This window comes from Porites lutea, chromosome 9 (genome assembly GCF_958299795.1).
Source record: "Porites lutea chromosome 9, jaPorLute2.1, whole genome shotgun sequence".
In the NCBI taxonomy this organism is placed as follows: Eukaryota; Metazoa; Cnidaria; class Anthozoa; order Scleractinia; family Poritidae; genus Porites; species Porites lutea.
Window position 1 is genome coordinate 31,693,909 of NC_133209.1, and position 16,378 is coordinate 31,710,286.

The 16,378-nt window shown below is 39.1% G+C and overlaps 1 protein-coding gene across 1 annotated transcript in view; it reads right to left on the reverse strand.

Moving 5' to 3' along the window:
- The window catches only part of LOC140949187 (tolloid-like protein 2), a 25,426-nt gene extending 11,874 nt beyond the window's left edge, over nucleotides 1–13,552 (reverse strand). Inside the window, exons 1-4 of the mRNA XM_073398416.1 lie at nucleotides 13,499–13,552; nucleotides 13,143–13,206; nucleotides 11,146–11,293; nucleotides 7,839–8,092 (exon numbers count right to left, since the gene is read on the reverse strand). Coding sequence (XP_073254517.1) covers nucleotides 7,839–8,092; nucleotides 11,146–11,293; nucleotides 13,143–13,206; nucleotides 13,499–13,552 — 520 coding nt within the window. The remainder of the gene's footprint in view (nucleotides 1–7,838; nucleotides 8,093–11,145; nucleotides 11,294–13,142; nucleotides 13,207–13,498) is intronic.
- Nucleotides 13,553–16,378: the final 2,826 nt, after the last annotated feature.

A 16,378-nucleotide genomic window follows, 5' to 3' on the forward strand; every position in this document is an offset into this window, starting at 1 on the left:
CTGAACTTAACTGGTCAACATTGGAGCTTAGAAGAAAATACCTTTGCCTGGTTCAACTTTACAAGATAATTCATGGCTATTCTGATATTGATTATACCAAATATGTGGATCTGACTGGCCCGACAACAACTAGAAGAAACCATGACTTTAAAATCAGGCCTAGAGCAGCAAGGACAAACTATTTTAAATTTTCATTTTTTAATCGTTACGTTAATGACTGGAACTCTTTACCAAACTCCGTTATGTCTGCTTCCAGTTTGAACTCTTTTAAAACTTTATTACTTAATCATCTTTGTAAATAGTCATATGTTTCCCATTTCCTACTGAATTTGGATTTTCTTTTTTATTTAATATCTAAGTAGTTTATAGTATAGTTATGTATTAGTTTTCTATTCTTAATTGTTTTATCTTTTCGTTTTGGAGGGCAGTTATTATATGGGAATTCAGTTTCCCCCTATTGCTTTCCTTTACCTATTGTACTTTTATATATGTATATATATTTTTATTTTGTACATTGGTAAAAAGAATTATTAAACCTTAAACCTTAAACTTGGGGATTGGATTTCAATTCAAGAGCCTTTGACTCGTCCAGGTGTTAAACCTGACGAAAAGATGAGCATTTGTTCTTTGACTCCAGCTTGCTAGAAGGTGATGTGAAAATGAGAAAATGTCATGCCATGCTATTCTTAAGAACCTGTATGAGCCAAAAATGGATGTGATATTGACCATTCGCTTCAAAATAACAGTGGAAATCGAGATAACAAAACATATGTTAATTTGTGTCCTACTTTGCAGACGAGGACGTGTATCCGCGTTTTGAAAAGCTTAATTATGTTCTTTCATTCATTCATTGCCATGGAATATGCGTTTACATTATTTTTTTACTGTTAATAGCTCGTTTAATGAGGCTGGCGATCATCTTGCCGGCGGAAGTTTCATGATAAAGGAATTAAATTAAAGACTTTTCCCACCGGTTGTGTAATCAGCCTCTGTGGTGTAGTGGTTAGGTGTAGTCGCGTCGAGCCGAAGGTGCAGGGTTCGAGTCTTACCAAACTATTTTTTTCTTCCGTTTTTTGTGTTGTTGTTTTCTATAAATATATAGCTAAATAACTGTTACTTAATAAAGTGTAATAAACAGCAAGAAAAGTATTGTATTTCCAGAGAAAATATAGTACACCGTATATTAATTATATGGATAAACAATCTGAATTTCTATCATTTCCTACAATTTACTGTGGGAAAACCAGAGTTGATAACCACTTGATCATTTTCTCAATAACGTTCCCACGAGTTCTTTCTATGGAGTGATAGTAATTATTCTAGTACTTTCCAACATGTAAATAGGACATTCATTGTCATTTTCGATTCTTTTAAGTCTCACTGCCTAATTAATGCCAGTATCAACAAAATGTTCCGCAGCATTACTATGTTTTAGATACCCTAGTTTATGTTATTATCGCACTATTGCATATCATCTGCCCACGTCATTGTGCCAAAATGACTGCCAATTTTGTGGAAATTTCGAATGCGCTAGAACTGACATGAAATGAAACAAAATAGATTCATAATAATCAGAAGATGCGACATCGCAAAGTGTGGCCCAGCTAAGGTAACAAAAAGTAAAAAAATGCAAATACGAAAAGAACTGAAATCTTAAGTACAATGATACTAACAAAAGATCTCGGTCTCGGACGTTTATGCTCAAGTTCCATCTTCTATGTAAGTTGTAACAAGGCATTTTTCGCCTTTTGTTGCCACAATTGTTTTCTCTCTAGCTAAATATTGAGGTGTCTCTACCTAGAGCTTTGAAGTATGCTACTTGTTTCGCAAAATATGTCCATGATGATAAACCATCCAAGACCTATATAAAGCAGTACCAGCGAAGCATTTGCCCATTTTTGATTTGAGATTATTCGCCGCAATTCAAGCACGACACTACTTGAAGGCCCAAACATTCTTATGAGTTTTTTTAACGGCGAAATTTCCCTCCGCCCCGCCACAGGAGAAGTAAATACGCGGCAGAATCTGAATAGCCAGCCTATGGATCACGAAAATGAGCTTTAACTTTGCACAGTTGATTGTAAACTTGACATCTGTGGGTAGGCCACGAAAACGTTCCAGATCCTTTTTTAACAATGAATGACGTCATTGTTTAAGATAATGAAGACGGAATCCATCAGGAAATTGAGTAATTTTAATTTTCAGTGGACAAAAATCTTGTACCAGAATAATTTCAAGAATATTGAATTATTTTTTACATTTTTCAAGGGCTAAAGATGTAATAAATCAGCTGTAGTAACACCAAAGAAAGCTTCTCATGGGAGCCCGAGAAAATGAATGTCAAATTTCACAAAATTACGTCTTTTGACATGAAATTTGCAGAATTTTTCCTATGTTTTCACAATTCTTCTGAAATTTGACATTCATTTTCTCGGACTCCCATGAGAACATTTCTTTGGTGTTATTACAGATAACTAATTACATCTTTGGATTAGCTCGCGAAGCCGCAGATGCATCTTATAAGTGCTCCGCCTTAGTTCTTGACCAACTGCTTCAAATACACTATTCAGCCATGCCTAATGTGACAGTAAGCTCTTTTTTAAAAAAGGGCAAATGACAGCCTCAAGGATGAAATCGCCGCCCTTAAGCGAAATTTGGAAGAGCTGCAGCAGTCCATAAGACGACAAGAGTAGTATAGGGCGCACCGAATTATCCTTATTTTTGGGGGGGAATCTCATTTAGGTGGGGGGAATAAATTAACGTCGCTGACGTCATAGGCTATTGTATTGATCTCATGAATAAAATGCGGAGGATTCTCATTAACTAATCAGTAACCAGAAAAACCAGTTCCAAAAACAGGTTTCATGACAATACCATTTTGAACTTGCCTGAACTTGCCCCATTGTTTTCACAAAACCTTCGACACTGATTGGTTATTTTAGAATCTATTATGTCTTCCAAATAAAAGCGGGCTCTCCGTTCAGCATTTTATTATTGTCACAAACTCCAGTAAAGAATATTTTTGAGCGGATAGCTTCCAAACATACTAGTCAACGGTCCGAAAACAGTACCCGACTTAAAACTATTCACTGTGACCAAAGATAAATATTTTTATTCTACAAAACCATTGATTCTGTTTTGTCAATATAATTCAACCTTCAAACGTTTCTAGACTGTGGTATCGAGCGTTAACCATTAACAGGTTGGCCTTTTTCCTTTTAGACCTGTATCATACGAAACAAAACGAACGCAAGCGAACTGTATTTTATTATTCATCGCAAACTAATTTAATATACACTGAGCCAACATGAACGCTTGTCGCATAAATTATCCACGGGAATCAACTCAATTATATATAAACAATAGCGTGAATGCGCTTGGGTGAACATCTTAAAAGCTTTTATTTCTTAAAATCTTACAAAGCAAAAAATACATTTATTGTAGTAACTCAACAACTTTAGAAAAAGGATCCCAATATGGTGAGCAAATGTTCAAAGCCTAGAAAGTGCCTCTCCCTCTAGCTCTTTCGATTGCTTTCGTTTCTTGAACAAATGCTTGGACACTTGGCTGGTCTTCGTGTATATAAATCCACTTTCTTTTGCCGTTGGAATAATGTTTTATTTTGACGGGCCAGTAATTTTCAGATGCAAACATGACTGTGGGGGTATAAGGGTTAACAGCATTTCGAGTGCTCGTGTACATCTCGCAAAGGCCAAACCCTTCTGGAATAGCTTTGAGATAGGGCGCTCCATGTAAATGATTCTGCAAGGCGGGCCAGGTCATCCCACACCAATCCAGATCAAACGGTTTCGGTTAACGCTTAGATGATTTAGCTTCAGCATATTTCGGGGGCACAATAAGATCCTTTGGGGGGGATCGATTCCACCTCTCCCTCTGGTTTTAAGGTTTTGTTGATACTTGGGTAAACTCGACAAGAACCAAAGATGTCGCTCAACACCTGCTTATTTGCCGCCGTGTCTGGTTTATTATCTACAAAGATGTAACCGTAAGGTCTCCCTGTTTCCTGAAAAATAAGCTGTCATGAATCGTTGGCGATTCTTATCAAACATACGCTCAGCAACAATTCCGATTTGTTTCCGATCGCTAGGACTTCGGAAAAGAGCCATGTACTGTGCATTCCGACTGATATCGGTGTTAAATTTTCCCTTGGGGAACATATTCTGAAGGAGCAGTATGACGCTGGCATTTCTATGGCGACCTTGGGTAAACAACCGAGAAACGATGGGGCTTTCGATCGCTTCTGCCATTAGATCATCAAAGATGATAACGTTGTTGTATTTTGGGTCAATTTCTCGCAGATCTTCTTGAAATGTGGGAAGGCCACGAAAAAATTTAATGTCCTTTCCGATCGCTGATTTCAAAGCTTCGTATCTATCTTGCCACTGACTGTAATACCATAAAATGCGACGGGGCTTGTTGGTTTCGTAGACAATACGATCTCTCGTTAGAATCTGTTTTACGAAAACTGTTTTCCCTGATTGACTTGGTCCAACCACAAGGAGTGAGAACTTATGGCGAAACATAAAATCTGGATAAGGCTCGGTTGCCAAGGAAACATCATGGGAAAGCTTTACCTTCTTCGCAGTAGAAGAAGTTTTCCGCGTTTCGTTTACTGGTCTTCTTCTTTTTCTTGGTTCACATATTTTTCTCGTGGAACTAGATGAACAACGAGGTAAGTCGACGCTTGTAGAAATATATTCTCTTTTTGATTCCCAAGAAACCTTAGCCTCTTTTAAGAGTCGTGTTCGTCTAAGCCCGGTTAAGTCATGGACAATTTCAAGATGAGAACTCAAGTTGGACACACCAGGTTTGCCACATAGCGGACAAATTCGAGGAAACGTTCGAGGTATGACTGCTTATGAAAAATGACTCAGTGTTAACAGAATCATTTAATATATAGTTATTTTACAATGGTGGGGAGTACTTAAGAGAATTCAGGGGTACAGGAGGGGTACAGGAAGGGTACAAGAAGGGTACAGTAGGGGTACAGGAAGGGTACAGGAGAGGTACAGGAGGGGTACAGGAGGGGTACAGTAGGGGTACAGGAAGGGTACAGTAGGGGTACAGTAGGGGTACCGGAGGGGTACAGTAGGGGTAAAGGAGGGGTGCAGGAGGGGTACAGTAGGGGTACAGGAAGGGTACAGGAGGGGTACAGTAGGGGTACAGGAAGGGTACAGGAGGGGTACAGTAGGGGTACAGGAGGGGTACAATGAAAGTTCATAGAGTTCCGTTGTGCTTTGCAGCCGTGCCTCCATCGATAGCTATAAGAGAAGTAAGCCGCTGTTTCTGATTCAGTCAGTTCTTAAACCTCGTGCAGTTCGGATCACAATGTTCAGCAATTATAATAATTTCGTTCAAAAAGGATATGGAAATTTTGAAGATGATGACGACGATATTGAAAGCTCACAAGAAAGCGAACAATCATCTCAAAGTTCTAAATCTAGCGAAGAAATGGACTCTTCCGGAGAGAAGGAGGAGGAGCATGTAGATCCTTGGTCACGCATTCAAAATGAAGTTTGTAATCGCCACGAAGCCCAGCTCGAAGCTCTGATCAACGAATATGAACAAAACGGAGACTCGCCTGAAGTGGCCCGCATTAAAGCTGAAAATGCTTTGCTTCCAGTATGTAGAAAGGAATTGAGAAAAGTGTTCTTAGAGTTTTTACAGTGGATGCATGCAATGAAGAAAGATCCGACATTCCGAAAAGTGATGGAAACCCGCCAAGATCTCAAAGACACAGAAGGATATGACTGGCTGGAATCGACAGAACTTGCCATCGATAAGTGGAAATTCTTACTCAATCGATTGTTTGTCAAACAAACTGTTCCCGAAGACTAAGCCGGAACTCTGTCTATTCATCTATTGTTGTAACACTTTGATGGTTTTGTTATCAATAAATGTATTTTTTAACCGAAACAAAGGTGTAGTCTGGTTGTAGCACGCGCTTATTAATCCCTTCATTGTTTATATATAACTGAGTTGATTCCCGTGGATAATTTATGCGACAAGCGTTCATGTTGGCTCAGTGTATATTAAATTAGTTTGCGATGAATAATTAAATACAGTTCGCTTGCGTTCGTTTTGTTTCGTATGATACAGGTCTAAAAGGAAAAAGGCCAACCTGTTAATGGTTAACGCTCGATACCACAGTCTAGAAACGTTTGAAGGTTGAATTATATTGACAAAACAGAATCAATGGTTTTGTAGAATAAAAATATTTATCTTTGGTCACAGTGAATAGTTTTAAGTCGGGTACTGTTTTCGGACCGTTGACTAGTATGTTTGGAAGCTATTCGCTCAAAAATATTATTTACTGGAGTTTGTGACAATGATAAAATGCTGAACGGAGAGCCCGCTTTTATTTGGAAGACATAATAGATTCTAACATAGCCAATCAGTGTTGAAGGTTTTGTAAAAACAATGGGGCAAGTCTAGGCGAGTTCAAAATGGTATTGTTAAAAAACCTGTTTTTGGAACTGGTTTTTCTGGTTACTGATCAGTTAATGAGAATCCTCCGCATTTTATTCATGAGATCAATACAATAGCCTATGACGTCACCTAGTTAATGTATTCCCCCCCCCACCTTAATGAGATTCCCCCCCAAAAATAAGGATAATTCGGTGCGCCATATACTACTGACAAGATCCACAAACCCCCAGTAATGGCGGCGAACAACCTACTCGTTTGATTACGGACGCCGAGTCCCAAAGCACCTTGGAATTTTATGGAAAATCGTACGATGATCTACGAGCAGAATCTGTGAATAGTCTTAAACAGCTCTGGTCATGCCTAAATTTGCTGTCATCTCGAGTCGGAAAGATCGGAGATTCAATTGAACAACTGCAAAGTCTTCCTGCATCTGTTGCAAACTTTTCAAGCTTTTCTTTCTTTAAAAACAAAGTTCTAAAGTTTTTATTAAAATAGTTACTGATCAGAATTAATTTAGCCGCACTTCTTTGCAGTCCTTATTTCTTATAATATTGTGATGTCGAGGTGGCCTCTTTTTATAAGCCTGGTGGTTTCTTGAGGTCTCCTCGCCTAACAACCTGCTGTATCCTGTAAAATTTGTAACACAAAGGCTAATAAATGATGATGATGATGATTAGGCCTTAAAAAATGTAAAAAAGAATGCAATATTCTTTAAATTATTCTGGTACAAGGTTTTTGTCCACTGAGAATTAAAATTACTCAATTTCCTGGTACATTCTGTCTTAATGTGTTTGCCAACTTCTTGATTTTGTCAGACACCTTACTATTCGAGTATTCTTCGCTTTGAGGGAAAAATTATGGAATTGGATTTTGCCAATAAATTCAACAACATGACTTCATAATGACATCAAATTACGTCTTGACTGTGTCAATCAAGTTATGCCTAGATGTTGGAAATCAATAATACATTATTCTGTGTTGTTGTGGTGGCCGTTTTTTGAGTGGCCCTTATATAAATAATCATCATCATAAAACAAAATTGTTATTGTTATTATTATTGTTGTTGTCAATGATGAAATTATTATTGGGTTTACTTAGTCCTCCGACTATCCATTTCTTTTTCATTACAAAGTGCTACAGAACAGAGTCTGCGTAACGTGCAAAATCTTCCGCACTTTTTTTCTAGCTCTACACCACCAAGCCGCATTCTATCACTTTTTTTGTCGCCGAAAATGTTTTTTGAAAGCATAAATTAACGCTGTTATTTCGCGCCAAAATTAGTATAGGTAATAGCATGATTTACAGTGATACTTGGCATACCACGAGTGATATTTCGAAATTGTTATACGTAATTTCACGAGCCGTTAGGCCGTTAGGGATTAACTTACGCGTTTCGGATCTGACGATATAGGACAAGTTGAATCCTTTGTAAAAAACAGTATCATCGGAAACAAAACGGAACCAAATGTCTCGTCCAATCTCAAAATCTTCGGGACGAGCATCTCCATATTGCATGTTTCTAGCTTCCTGGAACCTGGAGGTTCTTCTTGCACATTTTGCCTTGTTTCTAGTAATACCGAAATAACTGCTACTGTAGGTCAATTTGTCACAATCACAGTCTTTGCATTCTTCTATATCAAAGCTAAAAGAAAAAATAGTTACATTCCTTACTAAATAGCCTGCTTAGCAGGTGCCAGGGAATTTTAACTGGATAAATCAAATTACCATTTTCCATATTTGGTATAGCCTGAGTATCAGGCCTTCCTAAGGGGCCAGGGGAGAGGAGATTTTAGATGGGGGAAGGGGGGAGGGGGAGAAGAGACAGGAAGGCCTGACACAAAGCCATTCAGCAAATCGTGTGACACATCCAAAATCTGGATGTGACAGTGATTGGATAACACACAATAACCCCTGACGTCACCGACCGCAAGTAAATACGAGCGGAGCGATCGGCAAGGAGAAGCCATTGAAATTTTTCATAGATGTTTTGATTTCATGCGGTACTTTTATGGCCAGAGACGCAGAGAGGAATTCAAAAAGGCTCGATCTAGAGGGCGCTCTCAAATTATTTCCTGGAATAAAAATAAAACCGGAGCAAGAATTGCGTTTTCAAAGCCTCGTAGTTAAAAGGAAAGATGTTCTCGGAGTATGGAAAAGCCTCATATACCAGCTTCTGCCGAAACTATGTCGGAGTATTGGTTTCACAAGACCGGGACAAAGAAGACAATATCAGTGCTCCAGATATCTAAGTTCTGATTTACAACATCCTGCCGTTAAAAGGGTATTGTTACTGTAAATAAAATTAGAGCGAGGTAGCCATGTATTGAGAATAGCTGACAGCGCCAAGGCTTTAGGGGTTTACATCGGTGTAAGAACCTGTGAACTTTTTCTTTGTTTCGCACCTTTTGATTTTCTACGTTCTATTGTGTTGACTTCTTTGTTTCCTCTGTTTTACGTCACTTGTGAGTTTAACAGGTTCTTACACCGAGGATGAGCCGGCTTTAACTTGACTTTGCTTGTGCCGGTTACGATAGCGGACGTGATTGGAATTCGTTCGCTTCCTCTTCCAAATTTTTTTTCACTTTTAAAATGTCTCAAGCTGAAGCGGGCGTCATCATATTTAGCTTTCCCTCGGACGATTCTCGGCCTGATCTAAATCAGCTCGTTAGCTGCCGGACTCTAAGGAACCTGCTTATTAATGAGCGCCTGTTGTAACTCTGTAAACAAGAGCAATTTACAATTTTCCGGGCGCACGTTTATTTACAAACAGAGCGTTGGCGATCTTACACTAGCACAATTCCTAAAATATGGTATAATTCCTCAAAAACGGCAGGTTTTCCACTACAAGTATTCGAAAACTCCTCATTGGAGGTTTCAGAAAACAGCGAAATCGTAGCAGCACATGCACTGGAGCTCGGCCAGACCGTAAGGTGAGATTTATTTTACGCGAGCTTTTTGACACGTGAAGCTGACAACTCAATGACCGGAAGTGATTGTGATTGGATGGTATCGAATCATGCTGTGTGGGGGTGGAAGGCTCTAGCAAAAGCATCTGTGTCAGGCGTTTCTCGTCTTTCTCTCCTTTAGCTCTCTCCCTTTTTCGCTTCCATCTTTCCCCTTTTCCCCCAGAAACGCCTGATACTCAGGCTATATTTAGTAAGGCCTGGGTAACTAAAAGGGAAATTTCCAGCAAGAGAGAATTGTTAAGGAAATCCAGGAGAGTAACACTATTAAACCGCCCGAGGTAAGGGAATATAAGAGTCTTGGATTCTTGACTCCAGGCTGTGGATTTCGGATTCCAGGCATTGGTTCCGGTCTTTGTCAGTGAAACTTGGATTCTGGATTCTAATCGTTAGTGGGAGTACGGATTCCTTGAACTGTATTCCGGACTCCAAAGCCCAGGATTCCGGATTCCACAAGCAAAAATTTAGCCAGATTCCCGATTCCCTTACATGGGCCTAGAAGAACCTTGAAATCAAGGACCAAGAAATTAAAGATCAACCACCATGGATGAACAATGGACTCATTTGTACGTGCAAAATCAGACGACTTGACGGCGCATAGCGTAGGTAGCAAAAACACTCTCTGACTCTCTCTCTTGCCTGTTTTTTTATCAAAGACGTACAGCAAGCAAGGTATGTTTTATATATTTTTTAACTCAAAGAAGTGTTACTTCTGTAATATCCTGCATACTCTAGTATTTTTAACCAGGAATTTCGTTACGGAAACTGATAATAAGATCATAACCTTTACTTTTGATTTCGTGACCCGCGTCTTCTAAGTGTTTTCTTAAACAGGTATCCAAACATATATAGCGTGTATCTCGAATAGTTCTGTAATCGTTCGTTTAAAAAGACTTAAAACGAATCGCACTTTTTGTTATATCCGGTAGCGGCTTTCATAAAAAATTTATCAAGGCGTTGATATCAAACCTATTTCACTGTTCCATTTTTTAATCATCAGTTGTTTTCGTGAAGCACAAAAGTCGGTTACTTTTCTTCTTCTTGGTGACGTTAATCGTTTGTGCTTTGTAGAGTCGATACGTACAGCCTCGGAAAAGCTGAACTGAGGTGAAAAAATAGGAGAGAGGGCCAGGGGAAATGTATGAAAACTTCGGTTCAGTTTTCGCGCATTTGAAAACACACCAAAAACGGCCCGCAATTTCAGCGTAATAGTAAAAGGAGTAACAAGTAGTAATATTTAGATGCTAGATTTCGTTGTGATTAAACGAAGGAAATTAAATAATTCTGTTTGTTATATGGCTGGAATTTTTTTCCCAACAGCGCGCCCTCAATTGGTTACCTCGAGGTCACATGACATCCAACAATGAAACTGTTTCCCGCCAAAATCTCTGAGCGGGCAACATTGCAAAATCTATGACGTCAGAGGGTAACAGTGCACTGTTACCCGCAAGGGCTGACCGCTCAGACACGGAAAAGGTTTTCCTCGTTGGCTATATACCAAATCACTTTAAAACTGGTCACGATGTAAACAGTTCATTTTGTTTTCCTTCGGGACAGTCATTAAATGTTGAATATATTCGCCGATACGCTGTTAATAACTAATGTTATTGAATATCAATTGCGCACTACTCGATGGGAACGCTTCAGTGCTACGCAATATTCTCAGCGGCTCCGATAATATGGTATTTAAGTCAAGAAAGAGGAAACCCCGACAGAAAGCAGGCAACTGTACCTGTGAAAATATATTCCAATGCCTGTGTAAGGCTTGGGAACTTCAATCCTCCAACATTTTGTCTCGTTTATTCCATAGTTGCCAGAGCTTGGATACACAAGTGTCCCAGTGGTAGAGCCCGTTATGTTTACAATTCCATTTGGGCAAACTAAAAAAAAAAACCATCATTAATAAAAATGACGTTATTACTTTGTACTTGCCACGCCACCGCAACACGTGCTAACTGCAATCTGAGTAGCAACCGCCACTGAGCTTTGGAAGTACTTAGTCTCTAGCTCTTTTGTCCGTGTGCTTGTGAATATCGAGTTGCTCTGTGGAGTTGCTACCGGTTATGGAATGCTACTAGGTGACTGTATGGTTGGTGCTTTGGAATGTCTTGGAATGGTGAACGAATGAGCCGGTAAGGGAATCCGGATTTCGGAATCCAAGAAACTCTTGCTTGTGCAATCTGGAAACCAGAAGGAATTTGCCTGTGGAATCCCGAATACAGCTCAAGGAATCCGAAATCTCGCTAATGGTAGTCTTTACACTAGAGCCTAAATAAGCTAAGAAATATTTCAAGACGAGTAAATTTTAATTACTTCAAGTAAAATAAAGCTTCACACACAACCGAATCTTTTTTACTTCAAGTTAACTTAAGGCTATCTTCCCACGCAACATAATTAAGATTGATTGACATGTTTCGCCTCTCTCAAGGCGCAGGTAACCGCAATTCAGCTAAGTCGGTCATAAGGATGGTTTTCAAGTCGCTTGAAACTTTCTTGAACCGTTTCAACTTTCAGACTTTAATGAGATGCAAAGCAAAGTTGATCAAAGTTTCTTGAGATTTTACTTAGGCCTTCACACACGAATTTTTGGTTGAGTAAAACTTAGCGGCTCTTAAGTCGTACTTAACAGCCTAATGTAAAGACAACCAATAATGACTGAAATCTGGAATCCAAATTCCTCTGACAAATTCGAGTAATTCGGAATCCACTACCTGGAATCCGGAATCCACGGCGACGAATCCAGACAGTCTTGGATTCCCTTACGTGAAACTAAAAAATTAAACCATTTTTTTTTGCTTAAACATTGGCTTCTGCTTGTTCACGTCACAAGAAGAAAAGAAGATTAAGATTTATGTTAATTGTTGCTTCACACTAGAAGACAAGTTAGTTTCAAGTAAGCGCTTGATTCAAGTGAACTTGGAAATGTTAAGTCGCTCTGTAGAAAAACGTGGCTTCACACTTGTTGACAAAGTAAAACTTGAAGTAAAACTGAGCTGTCAATGGTAGTCTTTACACTAGAGCCTAAATAAGCTAAGAAATATTTCAAGACAAGTAAATTTTAAATTCTTCAAGTAAAAGAAAGCTTCACACCCAACCTATCTTTTTTACTTCAGGTTTACTTAAGCCTATTTTCCCACGCAACATAATTAAGATTGATTGACATGGTTCGCCTTTCTCAAATCTTAGAAACCGCAAGTTCGCTAAGTCGGTTTTAAGGATGGCTTTCAAGTCATTTGAAACTTTCTTGAATCGTTTCAACTTTACGACTTTAATGAGATGCAAAGTAAAGTTACTTTTGAGATTTTACTTAGGCCTTCACACACGCATTTTTGGCTAAATAAAACTTAGCAGGTCTGAAGTCTTACTTAACAGCCTAGTGTAAAGACAACCTATCTCTCCGTTCATTAGAATCTTGGAACCGCTGTACGTGCACATCGTGCACATGGCTTCCATTTCTTATTGGTCTGTGTGTTGTTAAGTCTGGTGTAGTCCAATATTACTTAAGGGCGAACTTCGGCTTCTTTGAACTACGAACGTTTCCATGGTCACCAAGTAAAGTTGAAGTAGGTACATTTTACCCCTTCACACTCAAAGTAGGATTCAAGTATCCAAGTACACTTGTACACTGATTATACTTGAAGCTCTAGTGTGAAGCCAACAAATATCATTTCAGTGTCCTCGCTATCCCTAGAAGTTATCAGTTCATCTTGACCAGATATTTTTACTTACTTGAATCACAGATTCCTTTGCCAAAAAAAGACAGCAAAACTGAAATGGAGCAGACATAAAAAGCCTGATCAGTGTTAAATAAATAAAGTTACTGTCAAACTGAATTCATGTTCGGTTGCGTTTACGCCTCTGTAGGTGGCAAAAGACCAGAGCGATTGTTTGTTTCACCAGTCGCTTTTTGGTTTGGCAGTAGAACCAGGATGATTTCCGCGCAGGAGGTTGCCTATTTACCGAGTTAGGATTTGGAGTTGGATTTGGAGTTGGATTTTCAAGTTGGATTTTCGAGTTAGGATTTTTTGGGCGGAATTTTTTTGGCGGGGTTTCCAATGAATTTTCAGTGGTTTTACAAAACTTACTTTGTCAGCGGTGTTGCACATCGTCTTGAGGTAAGTACGTGGTGTAAGCATCATATAGTGGTTTGACGTTAGTTAATATATAGCCCTACATATCCATATATAGCCATAAATAGGCCTACGTGGCCCTAAATAGCGCTACATAGCCATACAGTGCCCTACATAGCCATACATAACCCTACATAGCCATACATAGTCCTACATAACCCTATATAGCCGTACATAGCCCTACATAGCCCTACATAGCCCTACATGGCCCTACATAACCCTATTTATCCCCACATAACCCTACGTAGCCCTAAATAACCATACATTGCCCTATATAGCCGTACATAGCCATACATAGCTGTACATAGCCATACATAGTCGTACATAGCCCTACACAGCCATACATAGTCGTACATAGCCATACATAGCCCTAAATAGCCATACATAACCCTACATAGCCATATATAGCCCTACATAGCCCTACACAGCCATTCATAGTAGTACATAGCCCTACATAACCCTACATAGCCCTACATAGCCATACATAGCCCTACATAGCCATACGTAGCCCTACATAGCCATACACAACCCTATGGTTATATGTAGGGCTGTGTATGCCTATGTATGGCTATGTAGGGCTGTGTATGGCTATGTAGGGTTGTGTAAGGGTATGTATGGCTATGTAGGGCTGTGTCAGGGTATGTATGGCTATGTAGGGCTATGTATGGCTATGTAGGGCTATGTGTGGCTATGTAGGGCTGTTTGTGGCTATGTATGGCTATGTAGGGCTGTCTATGGCTATATAGGGCTACGTAGGGCTAAGTAGGATGTAGGGCTATGTAGGACTATGTAGGGCTATGTAGGGCTATGTAGGGCTATGTAGGGCTATGTAGGGTTATGTAGGGCTATTTAGGGCTTTGTAGGGCTATGGGGCTGTATATATACATTGCTTCTGGTTAATAACGTCAAACCACTATATGATGCTTACACCATGTACTTACCCGTCTTGAAGTCTTTTCGAGATAGGGGAAGATGGAGGAGAAAGAGGATGGCAGATCGGTAACGGCAATCTTGTTTAATCTTTCCTAGTATTGCATTCGTAATTGTATTTTTAACTGGAGACAATAACTGACACTTCAATGAATGCTTTTAGTTATAAATTATTCATTAACTTTCGAGTGTCTTATTTTTTTAATTTGCGTGTCAAATCGTCCGGGGTTTAAAACCATTAAAATCTTTCGTTAAAATGATGCTTGATTTTAAGAGAATTATAATACACCAGACAAAGGCTATATGTGATCCCAGAAATGTTACCTGGTTATAGTTTTGTTTTCAGAAGCACATGATATATCCAGGGCCGGGTGGAAGTGCCAAATATAGAATATAGAAATATATAACATATAAAAAAAGAAGTCAATGTAACGAGGTGCAAATGACCTCAGGCCCAACGTAACTGATTTTCTAATACCACCAGAATTGACAATTCTGATCCCAGATCCAGAGTAACAATCCCTATCCCAAGAGCTAAAAATCTGTTCCCAAGCAAAAATAGGCAAGTGGACAGTGTTTTTTAATGCGTTCATAGAATTTTACGGAATGTATGGGGAATGACGTTTTCGGTAACACCTCTTTGCCTTTCTATTGACCACGATCACACCCAAAGCAGGGTCAAACCATGGTTGTGTCTCTTGAGACGTTATTATTACAGAATGCGTGGATAACTGAAGTGGGTGTTCGTTTATGCCGCAATGTGTAAATATTGACATTTTTATTACCAATGTTTTCCACCCCAACGATGTTATTGATACTGAATGTGTGGACAGGAGAAGGTTTCATTTCTCTCTCTATACCCACATATTGAAGTTGTTATTTCTTGTACTAGGGCTTTGTTGAAGATGTTATTGAATGTATGGATAGGGGAAGAAGAACGTTCGGTTATCTCTCTATACAGAATATTAATATTGTTATTACCTACAATCCTAGACTTTAGCACACTTAACAAAATAGTGCCCAGTGACAAATCCTGTCTATCTGTGAAGTTTAATTCTCTGCTTAAGAACTTATGGCATTTTTGCAAGAATAGAAATTAGCAATGTTTTGGGCTGGGAAGGTGGTGGTCAAGACAACCATTTTTTATCTTAAGTGTGCTAACACTTTTCTCGAGGATTGTATGTTCCCCCGACCAGGGTTGTACGGGGTTTTTTTGTTTAAAAAATGGGGGATAGGGAAATAAAGTGTTTGGTTTTGTTTTAGTGCATAGATACTTGCATTGTTATTACCAGTGTGTTCCCCTGACCAGGGCTATATCAGAGTTTCTGTTTACGATGTTATTGTTGTGGAATACAAAATCAAATATATCATAACTCATTTTCAGTTAAACATTCTGTCATCTATTTTTATACCTAGTAATTCTGGAAACGTAAGCAGAAGGGGTGGGCAGGCTTTGAGTCCCCATGGCGAGGAGGCTTATAAAGACCTTATTTACTTGAATGACGCGTACAAGCGTGCAATAATCGATACCCAGGGACAAGAAGAAAGTTCGTGGGATATGGAAAATTCTTTGAATACTTTGCTGTGGAACGGACGTGGCTTGAACATGTGCTTTCGGTGGGCAGTATGATGGCAACCGCTTAAAGTGCAGAAAACAGAACAGTCATGGGGGAGGCGGGAGGCGGGAGGAAAGCAGCATTGGGGCCATTTGTTGGTATTCAAAATATGGTGGAATTATAGTATTTATATATTTCCCTTTTGTTGTGCCTAATTCTTAACGTGGATTTCTTAATTTGAACCACTAGTATAGATATGACAAGAAAAATCATATTCTAGATCTAACCTTTGATTTACACCCGGTTATCGTATTTTTTATTTTTCCAATCTTGCAATTTTTGAAATGAG